Here is a 20,378-nt window from a genome sequence, read left to right as displayed (position 1 = left end):
TGTACCCTGGACAGAGCACAACAAACTGGAGGCACCAACAGGATTCACTTCTGTAAGGATTATATTGGAGGCACTGAGAATTCTGCTCTTATCTCTGTTTGGTTGGTTCACAACCACAGAACTAGGGACTAAAGTGAGGTTGTGAGGGTATGTATGCCACCTTGAAGTCCATCAAAGAATAGATATAAAGTGAGGAAAATAAAACAATTTGGTGTGAACGACTATTGTGAAAAGCTTATTTAGGAAGAAAAGGAAGGTGAAAAAGAGCTAATAACAGAATAAGGTGCATAGACAAGAGAAGAATTATTTTGGGAGTGGAGGCACTGGATGACAAGGATATAGCTGAGAGTGGAGGACAGCATGATGATCTAAGAGTGGGGGAAAGGGATCCTGAAATAGATCAAGTAGAAGGGAGCAATTAATGAAAGAGGACCCTGAGAGAGATAAAAGGAGTATAGGAATTCACCTTGAGCAATGGGAGGGACAATTGTGTTGGGAAGTAAGAGGAGTACAGCTGTAAATAAGATTGTATATACTGGGAAGGGAGAATGGATGAAGTTGATTGAGTCTTACCCAATATTCTCAATTTTCTCTTGAGGCAAAGGGGAAGAACATCTGCTGAGGAAGGTGGGAAGTGGGAGAGCAGGAGAGAGGAGGAAGCTTTAGTAGTGTTGTGAAAGTGCTGAATAGCCCCCATGGGAATAGGAGAAGATACTAACTAATCAGGTACATGCAAAAAAAGGATGGAGTAAAAAAAATCTTAGGCTGAAAGTCATTAATTTCTAGTTCTGCCATTCAAAATAGACTCTGGTGTTTTTAATAGGATCATTCAGCTATTCGGATAGTAAGAGAGAAAAAGGGTTGTGGACTTGATCTGGGATTAGGGCCTTACCAGGCTGACGCAGCAGAAGAATGGGGAACATTGAAGTTGTGGGTGCTTGTGTGAGAGTGGCTAATTTGACCAACTACTTAATCTAGGCTGGTTAGGGAAGGAAGTAGGATGAGGGAGGTTGCTAGATGAGACTAGGAGAAATTGAGACATTTACACATTTAAGATCTCTGGGAATGTATAATAAAATTTAGTATGGTGTAATTTGCAGTGAAGCTCAGTGATTATGTTAGAGAAAGAAAACTATTTGAAGAGTCACGAGTTGATGAAGCTTGACAGAGAATACAAATTTGGAAAGTACTAGAATAAAAACAAGGTAAATTGGTTCAGATTGCCAGGAGAAGTGAATGCTTTTAGCTGCTACATATGAAGCTGTTCTGGAAGAGTATAAAACTTAGATATATTTTTATAATATTTCACATATTTTATAAAGGAAATTATTTTTGACTCCTTAGACAGTCTTCAAAGCTTGTCAGTTCCATATATGACTTTTATTTTATTTTTTTATTTTTATTTATTTATTTATTTATTTTTGTTGAGACAGAGTCTCACTTTGTTGCCCAGGCTAGAGTGAGTGCCGTGGCGTCAGCTTAGCTCACAGCAACCTCAGACTCCTCGGCTTAAGCGATCCTACTGCCTCAGCCTCCCGAGTAGCTGGGACTACAGGCATGCGCCACCATGCCCGGCTAATTTTTTCTATATAGATTTTTAGTTGTCCATATAATGTCTTTCTATTTTTAGTAGAGACGGGGTCTCGCTCAGGCTGGTCTCGAACTCCTGACCTTGAGCGATCCACCCGCCTCGGCCTCCCAGAGTGCTAGGATTACAGGCGTGAGCCACCGTGCCCAGCCGACTTTTATTTTAAATTCTAATCTTCTTGCCATACCAAGTTAAGAGCTTATTTTTTTTATCACTTTTACTGTTGCAGCAGTATGGTGATCAACTATCCCTTTTGCCTTGGACTGTCACAGTTTTACAACTGAAAATCCTATGTTCCAGGAAACCCTTAGTCCCACGCAAACCTGGACTATTGGTCACCCTACTTACTTTCAACTTATATGGATTCCCTACATCCCATTTTTCCAATACATCTTTAGTATCATTGCCAGAGTGATCTCATGCTCTACCCAAGTATGGTAATATCACATCTCTTCTCAGAATCCTTCAATGATTCCCCATGAAATGCATTCAAAATCTTACATGATCAGGCCCCATCTACCTTTATAGTCTCTTTTCCCTTTCACTATTTTCCCTCACTCTCACTTCCCATTCCTCCCTCCCTACCATCTCACCCAATTCTTCAGCTGGAATAAAACTCCTATTATTCTTTTTTCTAAAGGCATTCATTTTTTATACTTTGGGACCTTTAAATGTTATTGATTCATCCCTGAGATCACTTTTCCATCCTTTCTTCTCCTACACCCTGCCCACGCCCAAAACTGCTTGTTGAAAATTGACTTAACCTTCAAGTTGCACACTTTCAATTTTCTTCTATGCAGGCTTTATTTCTGCTTCCACATGAATGTCTTCATTATCTTTCTTACATGGCACATTTTTGAAATCTATTATGGTTAGTTATTTTTGTGTCTATCTCTCCCAAGTGACTGTAAACTTATTGAGGGCAACAACCATGTATTATTGTCTGGAATTTCTCACCCCACTTCACCATCCTCAACAATTAGCATATAAATACACACATAGCAGAATGTCTGCTTGCTGCATGAAATCATAAATTGTTAAGTCCCAGGTGAATGATATTGATAACCAGTGCAGGCTGGCATGCTTATGGAAGACTTTCTTGAAGAGATGGGACTTGACTCCAGCTGTGAAGGGCTTCTAGGATTTAAGGAGAACAATGGATAATTCAGGTGAAGTAAACTTTATTTCTTATCTAGCCATGATCCCTATTTTTCTCTCCAACCCTGTCACTGCAGGGACCAATAAGAGAATGCAGATGGCTCAGGAAAAGTGCTATCTTCTGGCTCAAGGTGGTCTATCTCTTAGAATTTGATAGAGGCAGCCTGACATGGTGAGAAGAACATTAAGCAAGAGGCCTACAAATCTGGTTTCTGATCTTAGTTTCACCATAACCTAACCCTATGATTTTGAAAAAGATATTGACTCTTTTTCTTGAATACATCTATTTATCAGCTAAAGTAGGACTGGTATCTATCCTACTTATCTCACAGGGATGATGCTGTGCTAACTTGAGGGTTTCTCATCACCTGTGCCATTCATTTCAATTCTTGCCATGCAGTTATTATGGTGTTAGAGATATATTTAATGTTTTCTCCAAAAGATAAGAAGATTCTCAGAAATAGAAAACATGGTGAATGATTCTATATTCTTCACAGAACCTAGCACAGGTTTCATAGGATGGAGCTTATTGAATACGGGCTGCTTGAGTGGTGTGTTCCAAGGCAGCCAGAGTCCTTAGAAAGCCATGGAAAAAAGTAAATAGACAGAGTTATTTACGTTTTATGTTTACTTTCCAAGTGTGGAGAGCTTTAGTGACTACAGATGCAGCCTCCTCATTCCCATTCCAAGTCCCATGCATAGGTGTGTAGGAAGTCATTTTCTGATGATATGAGGCAGGTGTACCATTCACAGAATGATAGTGAACAAAAATAAAAGGCTGAGATGCCTTTGAAAGCAGATCGCAAGGACTACATTCTTCTTGAGGTCCAGAGAATAATGTTGATGGTACTCTGAGAACTTGAACTGTGCTGGTTTCTACGTATAGGATATGTTTGACCACATGTGATTTCTAAATTGGTTCTTTTATTTTTCTCTCAGGCCTCTATAGGCATGGCTTTTCTGAGTTGAAAAGGGTAGGTGCAGGAAATATTGATGCTAATAGCCTACATTTTAAAACAACATTTTAGATAAACAGCAGAAATGTATTACTTAATTTATCAAGGTTTTTATTTTTGCTTAATGCTTATAAACAAGGGCTTTGAAATATTGTGTAGGCAATTCAATCCAATTATGCAAATATTCTTTGAATGCTTACTATATAGCAGGCTAGGTCCTTGCTACATGGTGATTAACAAAACAGATCTTTTTTATGGCCCTAATGAAGCTAACAGCATAGTGGATGAAATAGCCAATAGGCAATTAAAAAAACACCTAAATTAAAAATGTAGATTCTATAAAAAGAAAGAATAGAGAGTGTGAGTTTTTATAATGATTTGTAGGATTACCTACATAAGGCTGGTGGTAAAGGTCTTCCTTACCTACAAACTGAGATTAAAGGAAACAGACGTGAATATTTGGAGGAAGAGAATTTCAGGCAGAGGGAACAACATATGCAGAAGCCTTTATCAGGAAAATAAAGCTTGTCTTGTTTGAGGAACTGAAAGCATCTCAGTGTAGCTGAAATATAGAGAATGAGGAAGAGAATGGCGTGGAGTGATGTTTAAGGACAAAGGAGCCATGATAGATATAGCCGTTTGGCCATGGTGAAAAGGTTGAACTTAACATTAAAAGCAATAAAGAACCAGAAAAGGATTTTAAGCAAGGGAATAGCATGATGTTTCAGAGAAGGATCACTTGGGCCACAGTGTGTAAGGAGTTAGAAGGGCTAGAAGGAATCAAGACATGATGTAGATACTGACATTAAGGAGCACAGAATCTAATTAAAGAGAAAAAAATGTTAATAGAATGTCACTAAGTATGGTACGTGCCATGACACAATTAAGGGAGTATGGAGACAAGCACGGGTTCCAATTCTAATACATCACCTCTATCTACCCCATGCAAATTTTGTGACTTCAGCACGACTTCTTTAATCTCTCCAGGTCCCAATTTTCTCATTTGTAATGTGGAAATAATTATAGGGTTTCTGTGAGGATGAACAAGATAATGAATAGGGTGTTTAGCCTGTAAATAAATGGTAACCCTCAATAAATGGTAGCTGTATCTATTGTCAGTGTTAGACATGGTATGGGGAATGAACTGCATGGGGCAAGACTTGAGTGCTAGCATTCCAGCAAGGGAGTTGCAATAGTCAAGGGTGCAAAGATAGTGGCCTGGATTTGGATGGTGACAGTAGAGGTGGAGATGGATTGAAGAGCTTTTTAGAAGGGGGAATCACCTGTTATCTGATTGAATATAGGGGGAATATAGTGACAGGGGCCAGAATGACTCCCCACATTCCAGCTTGAGCTTCTGGCCAGAACTGACTGAAGAGGGAAGCATAGACTTAGGAGTGAATCACCAATGTTACATCTTTTTATGAGACAGGAAAGAAAAATATGTCTAGATTAAAGGGGGGGGGAGATTGACAACCAAAGGGGAGCAAAACACTCAGAAATAGTCAGCAGTAGAACCCGAGTCAGAGAGAGAGAAAGATATATAGAGAAAACATACTCTGACTTTAGGACTTCCACTCAGCATTTTCTTGCTAGTGACTTCTTAGTTTCTCCTTTCTTAAATTTTAAAAATGACAAAAGTTATCCACAATAAACTAAATGTTCTCTCTATAAGAGAATCTATATTTCTGCTCAACCCAAAATAAATTTCCCCTGCCTCTCCCCACCATGGGGATTTTGCATTTAATGGTCACTGAAAAGATTTTGGGAAAAAACCCCTTCCTATCTTCCCTTCAGTCCGAGGGGAGAAGATGTTTTGGAAAGCAGGCCATGCAAATCTCTAATCTCGCAATGAACTGTGAATTGCAGAGTCATAAAAAACCACAATAAAAAAAGAACGTGTGAACTTGACTTCTAGCTTCTGTTCTGGCCTAATCAGGTTCTATTATTTAATACATAGGTGTGAACAAAACATGCCTCTTTGGTAAGTGAAACTTTCTACACCAGTGAAGCATAAACAAATAGCCATGTCTGTGAAATGCAAAAGTGGAAGTGTGATTTGGGTGAGTGTGAGCTGTTCTTAGTTATTGGAATCGTAATGCCCTGATGCAACCTGCTTTGCTCTCTCACAGCCTCTGCATGAAAAATTGATGATAGCAGAAGCAGCGCCAATACTGAAGTCAGTTAGTTGTGGGGAGGGATAAAGTCAAAGACAGTGGGTCGCATGCATGGGGGCAGGTGTTTAGTTTAGTTCCATCCTGACTGCCTAACTAGAGGAATCCTAGTGTTGTAAGATCATAAGGTCCTACTATGGGATTAGAAAGGCTCTGCTGTAATGTACTCTTTATGTGTCAAGATGAATGGTAGTTGAGCTAGCCTGATTCTTCTAAGAGATCTCTCCTAGTCAGGGAGAGGCAAGACATAGTGGAAAGAGCATAGGCTTTGGAGCAAGCCAGGAATGACAGTAAATCCTACCTTTACCATTTTCTAGCTTTGCTACTTCAGGCAATTTACTGAATCTCTCTGAACCTCAGTTTCCCCATCTGCATTCTGTGAGTGATAGTAGTTCCTACCTCTTAAGACAGTTGTGAGAATTAAATTAGATAAAACACATGAAAACTTCCATTGCAGATTCTGGGGTACATCTTCGAGGGTCACAACATGATCATTATTTCTTGCCTTTCCATCTGTGAGCACTCCTCCAACCTTCCTTCTAAGTCACACATACGTATGCAAGATGACTGCATGGCTCTTTAAAAGATCACAGATGATAAGCCAAATAGGGAGATGGAATAGAAGAGGATGGAAAGTGAAAGTAGTCTTTAGAGTAATGGCAGCTCATAACACAAATACTCTTTTATCTGTAAATTCTGTTCTTTTATCACATCTCTATTTCCTAGAGCAGGTCTTAACACAATATTGGAAGCCATTCTACTTATAAAGAGAATCTAAAACCAGGTTACTCCTTTGTTTTTGCAAACTTACTTAAAAACAAACAAAATAAAATCAATAACAACAAAAACCCTTACCCCATCTGAGGGACAATTGTATGACTTTATTTCTTAAATTTCCAGCTCTAAATATTATACAATAAATATTTCTATAATATGCACAGAAGTTATGTTTGTACAATTTGGGAGGAATGCAAAGATGTGGAGAAGTGTGTGTATGAAGACTAGGTACCTTGTTCTCCCATTTCAGCTCCAGATCATCCATTTAATCGCTGTGTGGCCATAACAAACTCTTTTCTCTAGGCCTTGCTTCTTCTATCTATATCATGTGGAGGCTGAACTAGGTGATTTACAAATGTCCTTCCCAGTCTGCAATTCTACAAGATAGTTAAAGAAAAATAATGAGTCTGGTGCTCTCCCACCATTCTTATCTTCAGGCAATCTGCATAACTCCATGACGAGGCCCCGAGCAGTTGTAAAGATTACTCTACTTTTCCTATGTCTTAATATAATATGTAATAAGAAGCATACTAAAGCATAAAACATGATTAAGGAAGTCAAAAAAGTTTTCTTCTTATAATGATTACTTTGATAAATAAAAAGCATTAAATCTTCAGTTGTTTCCAAAAAATGGTTTTGTTGTTCCTGCTTTGCTGTTGTCTTAAGCAATGTTCATTGTGGTAGTTGGATAATCTGCCATGCCAATGTTGCCACACCAGCATAGGATTTCTTTGAGAGGTAGAATTGGTCTCTTTCCTTTCAAGACCACATGAAGGGAAATATTGTAGTTCATCTAAATTCATATATTATTGACGTTTTTCATGTAAATTTGGAGTGGGACCCAAGACAAGGGAGAGAGACAAACTGCAGGAGAACCTCAGAGTCACAAGTTATTGTGACAGAATAATAAGGAAGCTACATTCCCAGATCCTGAAAATCAGCCAGGACACTGGCAATGCAGGCTCAAGGTGGAAGGGCCATTTTCTAAGTGCTGGGGTGCCAAGGTAGGAAGCCAGCACCCAGTGGTCAAGGTGGCAGACAAAGAAGAGTCAAGAGGACCTGAAAGGTGAGGCTGAATTTCAAGCATTGCAAGTGGGAGTGAATGAGCAGCATTCACTCTAACCAGAGCTTTGGGAAAGGCAATTTTGGAGGCAAAAAAAATATACTCAAATATTGTACTGTTTTTGTAGTGGGGAGAACAAGATACTGAATATTTCAAGACACCCTTGCCTGCAAGACACCAACTTAGAGTATCTTGGAGGTCAGTTGAGGGACAATTCTATCATTCCCTGACTGATTTATTGGGTGACCTCTGATGAGTAATATGTCTTCCTTGAGCCTCTCCTTCTTCATCTATAAACAGGTCCCTCCTAATTCTAATATTCTATGTATCTGTGAATATAAAAGAGAGATATGCATGTTAGCTAAAGAACTGGTTAACCACTTTTTTTCCCTTTGCTTTGGGCAGGGATCACAACTCTATGGCTTACCTTGATGAATATACTGAAACATTCAAGATGGGTAGCAACAGTACCAGCACCTCTCAGACTGACTGCAATGTCCCTAATATGACATTTCAGTACTCCCTCTATGCAACCACCTACATCCTGATTTTCATCCCTGGTCTTCTGGCCAACACCATGGCCTTGTGGGTTCTATGTCGCTTCATCAGCAAGAAAAATAAAGCCATCATTTTCATGATCAACCTCTCTGTGGCTGACCTTGCTCACGTGCTGTCCTTACCCCTCCGGATTTACTATTACATCAGCCACCACTGGCCTTTCCAGAGGGCCCTTTGCCTACTGTGCTTCTACCTGAAGTATCTCAACATGTATGCCAGCATTTGTTTCCTGACATGCATCAGCCTTCAGAGGTGCTTCTTTCTCCTCAAGCCCTTCAGGGCCAGAGACTGGAAACGTAGATATGATGTGGGCATCAGTGCTGCCATCTGGGTCATTGTGGGGACTGCCTGTTTGCCATTTCCCATCCTGAGAAGCACAGACTTAGCCAACAACACCAAGTCCTGCTTTGCTGATCTTGGTTACAAGCAAATGAATGCAGTGGCTTTGGTTGGGATGATTACAGTTGCTGAGCTTGCAGGATTTGTGATCCCAGTGATCATCATTGCATGGTGTACCTGGAAAACCACTATATCCTTGAGACAGCCTCCAATGGCTTTCCAAGGGATCAATGAGAGGCAGAAAGCACTGAGGATGGTTTTCATGTGTGCTGCAGTCTTCTTCATCTGTTTCAGTCCCTATCATATTAACTTTGTTTTTTATACCATGGTAAAGGAAACCATCATTAGCAGTTGCCCCATTGTCCGAAGCACGCTGTATTTCCACCCTTTTTGTCTGTGCCTTGCAAGTCTCTGCTGCCTTTTGGATCCAATTCTCTATTACTTCATGGCCTCAGAGTTTCGTGACCAAATATCCCGCCATGGCAGCTCTGTGACCCGTTCCCGCCTCATGAGCAGGGAGAGTGGATCATCAATGATTGGCTAAAATAACTCTTCAATTATGGCTTGGTTTACCTACGTTCATTGGCATTTTCCAAAGGCCAGAATTACCATCCAGACAATTTCTTTCATTGAACCTTGGAAACCACAGAAATATATGTTTTCTTTTTTGATGGTCGTGGTCATAGGGGTGTGACAGTGAAGGCAGAGTGTGAAAAATGTGGAACATGAATGGAAGATGGGATTTACCTATTTACTCTGTGAAATTCCATGCAATTGCTTATTAAAGAGACCTAGATCAAGTTTTTACAGATGTTTTCAACCAAATAGAAGTTGGATACTGTATCTTAAAAATTTCTTCAGTAAATAGTATATTGTTACTAAGATACAATAAATACATGAATTCTTTCTAACATGTAAAAATAAATTTCTTTCATATGAAGATCTTTATTTCTGAATGACAGTAAAAATATCCAATCTTTCTAACAGAAAAATGCACAGGGAATAGGGTATGAAGAATTGAGGATACAGATGCATAAATTTCAGGACCATACACATGTTACAGAAGAAAGGGCATGGGAATTTATTCATTTACTGGATGCCTATTGTGTTCTGAGTTGCCACTTTGTTAAGTTCTTTCACATATAACATCTCATCTGGTTTTTCTAATAAAACTGTGGAAGTTTCTAACACAAATAAATAAATGGAACCTCAGAGAGGTTAAGCAACTTGCCTTGTGATAAACAGTAGTAAGCCAAAATTTGTACAGTATACACCACATATGCTTATTTCCTTGTTTGTGTTGTCACATTTATTAAGTCTATACCAAACTTGTCTTCAATCATGAAGACACATCCTAAAGCTAACCTACATGAGACCAAGGCCATTTCAATGTGATTAGCCTGTAATTATCTGAAAAAGATCTGTGGGTTGTGGGTTTGACATGTCAGGCTTCAGGCTGCAAGGTCTCAAATGATAAATAGATACATTGTCCTAATATTGTTTCAATCTACAGAGTCTTGATGATAAGGGGCATGGGAAATGCAGATAGCTCATTATTTCTCATAAAATATATTTTAAGTTTTAATGCAGGCAATATAAATCCCATGAATAGATGAAAGAAAGAAAGCTGTAAAATTGAGTGATGAACATTTTGTAAAGTTTATAAGTTCTTTTGGAGTGCACCTAATATCTTTTTTTTTTCTTAAACATTTCTACACATAACTCTGAACAATTTTTGTTTCAGAGACTTTTAATAAGTTTTTCTGTGAGCAGAATTCATGAATTTCATTATAAACAGAAAATATTATCATATGATGAGGAAATGAGAGAAAAGTGGGTGTCCTCCTTCTGGAAATCTCCTTATCTTAATTTTTCCAAAGGTTATGGGTGTTGTTTTAGAACCATTAAGGAGAATTTGAATATAAATGATCCTTCAGCTTCTCATGTCGGTATTTATTAAGTTCAACTCATCACTTTCATATTTTATGTCTGCAGTTTAAATAGGATAGACTTTTGGTGTACAGGGAGGAGAGGGAAGTGGTAGTTCTCAGAATATCTATTTGAACAGACTGGCTCTGGAAGAAGAAGAAGAAGAAAAGAAACAGAAGAAGAAGAAGAAGAAGAAGAAGAAGAAGAAGAAGAAGAAGAGGAGGAGGAGGAGGAGGAGGAGGAGGAGGAGGAGGAGGAGGAGGAGGAGGAGGAGGAGGAGGAGGAAGAAGAAGGGACAATGGAAAAAGTAGGAATTTTTTAAAAAAGAACAAGATTTCTAGAAAGGGAGGGAGTTCTGTAATTATAAAGTCATGAAACTGGTTTTCTTGTACTTTATTAACCTTGACCTGAAGGCACTGCCTAAAGAGGGTTTCCAGATGTGCTTGAAGTTAATGGCTTCATTATAAGAATGACTCAAGGAGATGACTTTGAAAGAAGCCCTTTTGGAACTACACATCCTGCAATGTTTGTGGAGAAATGGAACCTCAGTTCTCAAAAGTCACACTTCATATTCCTTCCTTTCAAGTTGTTGACATAAAGTAGTGCTTCAAGCACAGGATTTGTGGAATCATGGGCAAATTAAACTAAGTACCTTTCATTTTGACCACTATTTAAGTGGAATCTTTGAGCTTTCTGGGCATGTGAATCACTAATGTGGTGAGAGAGAATAAGATAAAAACATTCAAGCAATCAATGGTTGTTTCTTGAATTTTAAAGGCTGAAATACCTGACATAATGATGGGGAAAAGATGACAATGCTTGAGCTAATGAGTTAGCAGCTCAAGAAATCAGTGAGACTGCTTTAAAGTATTACAATAAACAACAATTTTAATAGCTATCCCTATGCTAGTCACAGGGACATGATATGAGACAAATAGGACAGCAAACTATATATTCTTCAATTGGTTTTTAACACTAAAGTCCTACATTGCTCCCAAATCTCTGCAAAACACCTGTCAAAATCTACATAGAACTATTTATCATTTGTGTTAGCAGCATTCCAATTCCATTTTTTGTTATTTTAAAATACACAATAAATTATTAACTATAGCTGCCCTATTGTGCTACCAAACACTAGATTTTTTTCGTGCCATCTAACCGTAATTTGTACCCATTAACTCTCCCCTCTCTACTCTGCCCCCTCCCCCGCTACATTTCCCAGCCTCTGGTAACCATGATTCTACTCTCTATTTCTATGAGTTCAATTATTTTTTAGTTCTCACATATGAATGAGACCATGCAATCATGTGATATTGTCTTTCTGTGCCTGACTTATTTCACTTAACATAAAGTCTCAAATTCTATCCATGTTGTTGCAAATGACAGGATTTTATTTCTGATTTATTATATATTGTATGTTTGTATCAAAATATCACATGTATGCCATAAATATGTACAAGTAATATGTATCCATAAAAATTAAAAATAAAAAAATATTTTAAAATCTAAAAAAATCTACATAGAACCCATTCAGAATCTCAACACTGATGAAAGATTATTTAACCTTCTGATAGTTTTGGTAAAAATGGGAAGAAAATTCAGCAAAAATGGGAGAAATGTAATATCTTTTACAATAATTTATATGAACTTAAATGTAGTTTAGGAATGATTGGTTATGCTGTTTACTTTAAGAAAACTTTAAATACTAGCATAGAGTATAGGTATAACAGTTGTCATTGATTTAATAGATCACCCTTAAAAATATGTGATCATTTCTATAAAAATATTAAGTCTCAGATTTTTGCTTGAAAATTTAACTCCCCTGGTATAAAATAGCTTCTATGAGAAAATGTTTCTTTTTACATTTTTTTTCATATTTTCCAGGAATTCAACCCACAATAAAGGAAAGGTTACTGCTTATAATAAAAATTTAAATCCATATTCCCCTTTTAAGTAGTAAAAAGTATGGATGTCATGTTATCTGTTTTGAGCTAGGACTGTGCCTTTAAGTATGTTTCAAATGAAATACATAATTACAACTATGCTCTTATGATCTAAGGCTCTGAAAGAGTTAATTAACCTCCCAAACTAACAAATTTACCACCAGTAACTAAGTAAGGTACTTTGGTTCCTTAACACTGTAATCATTAACCACAGTTTTGTTTTAGGAACAGAAAATTAGTTTCTATTTTTCATCTAGATATTCCTTTGGCCAAGTAAATTGTGTAATACATATCATTGTTTATTCTGAGATTTGTATTATCTAGATAATTCCACAAACATAAACATGAATAATCAGAAATATACAACAAAAATAGCTATCATCTATTGAGTCTAGCTATATGAGGGGCTTTACATGGATTCTCATATTTAATTCTCACAATGACCCAATGAGGTAGGTACTATAATTACCCTTACTTTCCAAATGGGGGAAAAAATAAACTACAGAGAAGTTAAGTAACTTTCTCAAGGATATACAGCTAATAAATGATAGGACAAAGATTTTTCACTTTGAAAGTCTGAGTCTAGAGCTGATGTGCTTACCATTATACTAGTAGCCTACATTATTACTGTAATAAAATGAATTTTATGGAAAAGTTCACATTTTTAAGGAGGTTTTCCCTTTTATCCAAAATAACCACACAATTAGAGTCTTGTGATACTTGGATTGCAGTTTGTTTCACACTTTCCAACATTCTAAAACTTCCTTCCTAAATATATAAACCATAATCTGTCAATTTATAATAAAAGCTTTTAAGAGTTAAATTAAATTTTAAAAATTTCATTTTTATCAGGATCCACTTTCTAAATGCTTATTCAAACCTCTTGTTGGAAATAAAAGTCCTAAGGATTATTGTGAATACATATATGATGGTATGGATGGCCTCTGTCATAAGTATATACATTTTTTAATATGAAAGAAAAGTATTTATTTATTTATTTTCAGCATATAATGGGGGTAAAAAAGTTTAGGTTATGTATATTGCCCATGCCCCCCACCCCGAGTCAGAGTTTCAAGCGTGTCCATTCCCCAGACGGTGTGCATTGCACTCATTATGTAGGTGTACACCCATCCCCACCCCCACCCCCCCACATCTGCCCGACACCCAATTCGTGTTTGTGAGAGGTGAAAGGTGTGGGTCCTGTTTCAGTCTTCTACATGTGGCTATCCAGTTTTCCCAGCACCATTTTTTGAATAAGAATTTTTTTTCCTTATAAAAGAAAAACTTAAGAAAATACACTGAAATGTTAGAGTTAGTTATCTTTGACAGATCTGATTATGAAAAATTATTATTTTCTACCTTGTATTTTTCAGATCCTTCAGAATTTTTGGGTAAAATATTATTTTTAATCAGAAAATATCAAATATTATAAAACATGAATTGGTAATTAGGTAAATGTACAATTGATTCAGAACAAATAAAGTTTGGGGGATAGATTAAAAAACCCTTAAATAAGGTATAGTAGATTGTTGGTAGACTTTAAATTATATAAATTGAGGTTGTAGGTTCTGAAACGTCCATGAAGGGTTTAAAAAGTTGACTTTATATAATAAGTCATAAAGAAAGCTTCAGATGCAAAAACCAGTATTACACATATGACATTATATGACCAGAATTAGAATTATCAAGAATGCAAATAGGAAATAAAAAGGACACAGAATAACCAATTTGAGATAAAATTTTAAAAACACTATTGTAAATCTCATACAAATAAGTTTGAAAATCTTATTGAAATGGATGATTTTCTGTTTAAAAGAATGATTAAAATAAAGAAAGAATAGAAAACTGACTACATAAGAAAAATTTTAAAAAGTATCAAGCACATATTCACCAAGGACAGCTATACCTTAAAATTATACATTAAAATTTTCAATGAGCTCATAATTTCTATTTTTCATAATAGCCTCTAGAATCCAGAAATAAAGGTAAACTTCTAATTTATTTTATAATATGATTCTATCCTTATTAAAAACATAGAAATAAATTAATGCCATTTATAAATATAGTCAAAATAGATATATAAAATATGAAAAAATATAATTCAGTGATGCATTAATTTCCTATCATTAACATGTCTAAACAATAAATTTATAGTATATCTATAGCATAATTTATTTAAGCATAATTTTAGTGCCATTCCAGGAATATAAGGAAAACTCAACATAAAGTTTTTCCAATTATAAATAAACCTAACAAAATCAATCCTTCCTTCTTCTTCTCCCCAAACTGAAAATGAAACTAACTTCAAGGGGAAAATTCAAGCACTTGTCAATCTGTGAGGGATGGGTCAATGAAGCAACAAGAATTATCTGCCTGTTTTATTATCAGGTGCTTATTATGAAATGGTCAAAGAGGACAAAAAGCACTTCTATGTCATCTGATTATCACCATTTGATCAGAAATGGGATACAATGATGTGTTTGACTATTAAGTCTCAGAATAATTGACTTTAGAATGTCTTCAGCCATTTGGCAACCTATAGATGCTTGACTCAAGGGAAGTATATTTCAGTTTGCAAAGTACATGGTAAGTCTCATGCAGTTTGGGGGAAGATGAAATATTTGCTAACAGACCATCTTTGCCCAGTCTCAAGGGCAAGACAGTTATGTATATAGATAGACAAAATTCTGACAAAACATGGCCCAATGCTGCATTTTTGGGACATCTGTCAAATTTTTAAAACTAAGAACTATGTCTTCTGGAAGGGTAACTATAAAGACTTTCATAATATAATTAGCAAGCCACCAAAAAATACAAGTCCTCATTTCACTGCATTTTTAAAAAATCTTTCTTTTTGCTACTCAAGACACATGAAGTGTTTGAGAGAGAGGAATTTACCCTGTGTTTTTCTTTGGAAAATCAAACTTACTTTAAACAAGTATTACTGAGCTTCTTTCTATGTCATCTGCAAGCCACAGCAATGAATCACTAGTTCCTGATACACAGTGTGGCTATACTTGGATTTTTGAGATATATCTAAAGATGCCATGGACACAGATTCCTTCCAACCACAGACAAAAGGAGGGTGGTCAAGTCCTTTCTGTGATGGAAAACACACATACAAACCATATGGGAGGCACATCAGAATAATAATAATGTTTTTAAATGATGTAAAATAGAGGGGAAAGGAGCAGAAGTGTCAGAGAAGAAATCAGTCTTAGCTGTACTCTCTTTTTCCTGGCTTCTACTTCCTTTAGAGTTTGTTTCAGTTCCCCAGTCTTGGGTGCACAGAGGCTGCCTTACTTGCTTCTTCTGTTCTCACAGTCCCTGTCCTCTCATTGTTTTGTACACTCACTCAATCAGCATGATAAAGTAGAAGCCTGTCTTTAGAGTCAAACAGATTGGCTTCAAGTTTTTTTTTTTTTTCTTCATTTACTGGTTGTTTGACCTTGACAAAGTTATTTGACCCCATTTAACGGGGACTTTTTGAGCCTCAGTTTTCTCATATGTAAAGAGAAACTACCATTATTTGTCTCACAAGACTGTTGTGAAGATTAAATAAATAAGGGCTATGGAAGGGCTCTATAATCTGCTATATTAATAGTTTGTTTTATTATTCACTCTATATTTACTGAGAGTATAATGAATAAAAGGCATTTTTCTAGATCTTTGAAAATAGAGTTTTTTGAGACTATGTGGCAAACAAAAGAATGACTAATAGTGGGAATTTTAAGTGCCCTACCTACCCGAAGTTTAGCTTTCTGTCAATCACATGTGGAAGTGGTTTTGTCTACTGACAACGTATGAGAGGCTAGTCTTGCTAATATTTTAGTGCAATAAAAAGAGATGACTCCTTTTTGGGAAAGCAGTTTGGCAAATGTATCAGTTTGGCAAAATATATCAATAACTTTAAAAATGTTCATACACTTTGGTTTTTTTTTTCTTTTTATTTCAGCATATTATGGGGGTACAAAAGTTTACGTTACGTATATTGCCCTTGCCCCCCACCACCCCCTTCCCTTTTTCTTTCTTTTTTTTTTTATTTCATCTTATTGTTATGGGGGATACAGAATTGCAGGTTACATACGTTGTCCATGTACCGCCTTTCCCCCCAAGTCAGAGCTCCAGGCGTGTCCGTTCCCCAGGTAGTGCGTGTTGCACCCATCATGTAGGTATATGTCCCTCCCCCTCCAGCCCCCCTTCCCGAGTCAGCACCTTCAAGTGTTACCATTCCCCAAATGGTGTGCAGAAAATGTTCATACACTTTGACTTAGTAATCACACCTTGAGGAATCTCTTAGTGAATTAAATTTGGGAAAAAAGAAGTTTTTGACGAAGAGGTTCATTCTGGTGCTATTTATAATAGCAAACAATTGCAATTAGTGTAAATGACCAGTACTGGAGGAGTGAATATGTAATTTGTACTATATCCATCTGATACAATGTTATATGGCCATTAAAATTATTTCAAGAATAGTTTAATGTAAGGAAACACTTATAATGTTGATTAAAATAAAATGCAAAGTTGGATTTGGTTTGAATATACAAAATTATATATACAATGTGAGCCAACTATATAAAATATATCCATATTATAAAAATATTGTTTAAAACCGAGATATTAATTTGTTCATTTAACAGATTTTTATTGAACACATTTGCTAGCTGCTTCCTTGACACTGGGTATGTACAGGTAGACACGACAAAAACAGCACCTGCCCTCATAGAGTTCTCTTTAAGGGTTTAATGACCAAACAGAGTTTAATGTCAAGTTGAAAGCAGAAAGCATCTGATAGATTGTATCACTAAGATAAGGACTTGATTAAGTATCATGTGCTACATTTTGAGACAACCCAAAATATGAAAACCAATAACCACAGCCTGTGAGACTGTGGCATCATGGAAAGAACATAACATTTGGAACCAGATAACCCGAGTCAAAGTCCTTATGCATTCTCTAATCTTGAGTTTACTTCACTTAGCTTCTCTGAGCCTATTCCCTAATCTGCAAAATGGAGATAGTAACAATACTTACCTCTAAGGATTTTAGTAAAGATTAAATGAGTTTAAGAGGCAGCCTTGTATAAAAGGTAAAGTGCTTTAAAATATTAGACTTTGGAAGGTGATTGTATATTTCAAGTCTCAGAGAAAAAGAGCATTTTATGACTTTTGACCCTGAATTTCAACTTTTAGGAATTTAAAGAAATAATTAAGGATACAAACAGATTTAGCTACAAGGATGCTCATCACAGTATAGTTTATAATAACAAAATATTGTGACAACTTAAAAGGTAACATAAATTATGATACATACAATTAAAAGAATAAATACTATGCAGTCTTTTAAAATGGTGTTGTAGATGATTATTTATACAGTGAATGATGTTCACAATATACCGTTAGTAAGACAAATAGATTACAAACCATTATCAACATGATATTTCAGATTTTAATGGTTTCCATGAATGCATGGATAATGAAATTATGCTTAATTTATACTTTCTCTTCTTTCTTTTTTCATTTGTTTATTTTTACTTGTTTTCTTGCTTTTTTACTATCTTTATTTCTGTTTTCCTTTCTGCTCATTTGTGCCTGAAATATATTTTGTCACTGAAAATGAATAGCCTCTGTAATTGGAAAGAAAAGTTACTTTAAGTAAAGACTAAAAGAAAGTAGTTTCTACCAAAGAAAATAGATTAAAGAAAAGCAAGAAACAGCTTTGATAAAAGATCACATTGAAGAAGATACTTGAAAAATCCATAATCACTTTTCTCTCTCCAAAGCTTCAAAGCTATTCATTAAAAGAGTGTTATGCTCACTAGAGTAATCAGAGAGACTTGTCAAAGGAAATCTTCTTTCAAGATGATCCTTTCTACCCTCTTCACACAGGAGCACCTTAATGAATAGCTCATCTAAAGGATGGAATGACAACTGGAAAATAGTCTTTCACCAGCTTACTGCACAGTCCAAAGTAAGTTACAGAGCTTCTGTAATTTTTTTATGTTCCTAAGAACTACTGAGAGTAAACCTGAATTTGGTGGTATAATTACATTTGGCACTGGTCAAGTTAAGTAACATTAGTAAAGGTTTTGGCATGAAGGATATTTGGTATGAAGTTTCCCCTCCCCTATCTCCACCTAAAGTGAAGACTTGCATTCACTTTCAGGTATGAGGAAAATTCTGAATGATGCTGCATTTTCACATGTTTAGGTTTCCATATGCCTTCTCTACTACCCACTCTGCCTCAACATAAAAACATGAAATGCACTCAGAGTTCACACATCAAAACGGGACCATTGACCATAAGTCAAGCAAGGACGGAGTTCCTAGTGAGAGTCCACGGGCTGGGGGAGGGAGCTGCTGGGCACCCTATCGCACCACAGCGGATAGGCTGTGAACCCCCAAAATGGCAACTGCCAGCAGGCAGATAGCCAGCACTGGGGGTGAATGTTCAGGGGTTGGCAGGTGCCCGATCCGGGGGCTGGGCAAAGGACATAAATAGAAATTTTTCAAAAGAAGATAGAAGAATGGCCAACAAACATATGAAAAAATGCTAACCATCTCTAATCATCAGGGAAATGCAAATCAAAACCACAATAAGATATCACTTAACTCCAGTGAGAATGGTCTTTATCAAAAAGTCCCAAAACAATACATGTTGGCGTGGATGCGGAGAGACAGGAACACTCATACACTGCTGGTGGGACTGCAAACTAGTGCAACCCCTGTGGAAAGTATTATGGAGATACCTTAAATAGATATAAGTAGACGTGCCATTCGATCCAGCAATCCCATTATTGGGAATCTACCCAAAAGAACAAAAGACATTCTATAAAAAAGACATCTGCACCCAAATGTTTATAGCAGCACAATTCACAATTGCAAAGATGTGGAAACAACCCAAATGCCCATCAATACATGAGTGGATTAGTAAAATGTGGTATATGAATACCATGGAGTATTACTCAGCTATAAGAAATAACAGTGATATAGAATTTCTTATGTTCTCCTGGATAGAGTTGGAACCCATTCTACTAAATGAAGTATCCCAAGAATGGAACAATAAGCACCACATGTACTCACCATCAAATTGGTTTCCCTGATCATCCCCTAAGCGCACATTTGGGAATAACACTAATTGAGTGTCGGGCAGATGTGGGGGGGATGGGTGTATACCTACATAATGAGTGCGATGCGCACTGTCTGGGGAATGGATACATTTGAAGCTCTGACTTGGGGGGGGCATGGCAATATACATAACCTAAAGTTTTGTACCCCTATAATATGCTGAAATTAAAAAAAAAACACCAAATGCAAAAGTTCTTTCACAAGGTTCAAAATAAACTCTCAGCATTCTTTAGGGGTCTCCATACCAAACACACCAATGTTCCTGAACAAAGTGGGGAAATAAAAGAATGAGCTCAGAGGTTCAAATTCCAAGATTAAACACCACACAAATGACCTAACAACACAGGCCAAATAGGAGAGTTGAATGGGGATGTGGTGGGAATCAACACCTCTACAACTTCTAAGTCCTTGGTGGTGGCCCTACTATCTGCAATCCCTCAAGGAATGCAGAGTTGCTTTTGATTTATTATTTTCCTAGGTAGAGGAAGTTCTAATTGTTTCCACTTGGCCTTTCTTTCTATAACAGTGATTACTCTAAAAGTCAGGGAACCAATGTAGGGATTCTGCTACCTGCTATTTAGCATATTTATGTCTATTCCAGTTATGCTTTCTAGAATTGGGAAATAGCTACAGAAGTGGTTCAGGGCCACTGTTAGACAGGCCTGAGCTACAGCTCCATTGATCATCTGACTTCCATAAGCCCTTACTTTAACTGAACAGCCACAGTGACCTTTTTGGGTATTCTAGAATCGATGCCAGTTTATAG

General features: G+C 36.7%; 1 protein-coding gene across 1 annotated transcript; it reads left to right on the top strand.

The window, feature by feature from the left end:
* Window positions 1–15: 15 nt before the first annotated feature.
* Window positions 16–9,157, top strand: LOC138378563 (putative P2Y purinoceptor 10). The gene is made up of 2 exons (XM_069463891.1): window positions 16–52; window positions 8,122–9,157. Exon 2 carries the CDS (start codon window positions 8,135–8,137, stop codon window positions 9,155–9,157), a length of 1,023 nt encoding a protein of 340 aa, XP_069319992.1. The 5' UTR covers window positions 16–52; window positions 8,122–8,134.
* Window positions 9,158–20,378: the final 11,221 nt, after the last annotated feature.

The sequence above is a fragment of the Eulemur rufifrons genome, chromosome 30, assembly GCF_041146395.1.
Source record: "Eulemur rufifrons isolate Redbay chromosome 30, OSU_ERuf_1, whole genome shotgun sequence".
In the NCBI taxonomy this organism is placed as follows: domain Eukaryota; kingdom Metazoa; phylum Chordata; class Mammalia; order Primates; family Lemuridae; genus Eulemur; species Eulemur rufifrons.
Note: the sequence above shows the minus strand (reverse complement) of the source record. Positions and strands in the feature narration are given on the sequence as shown.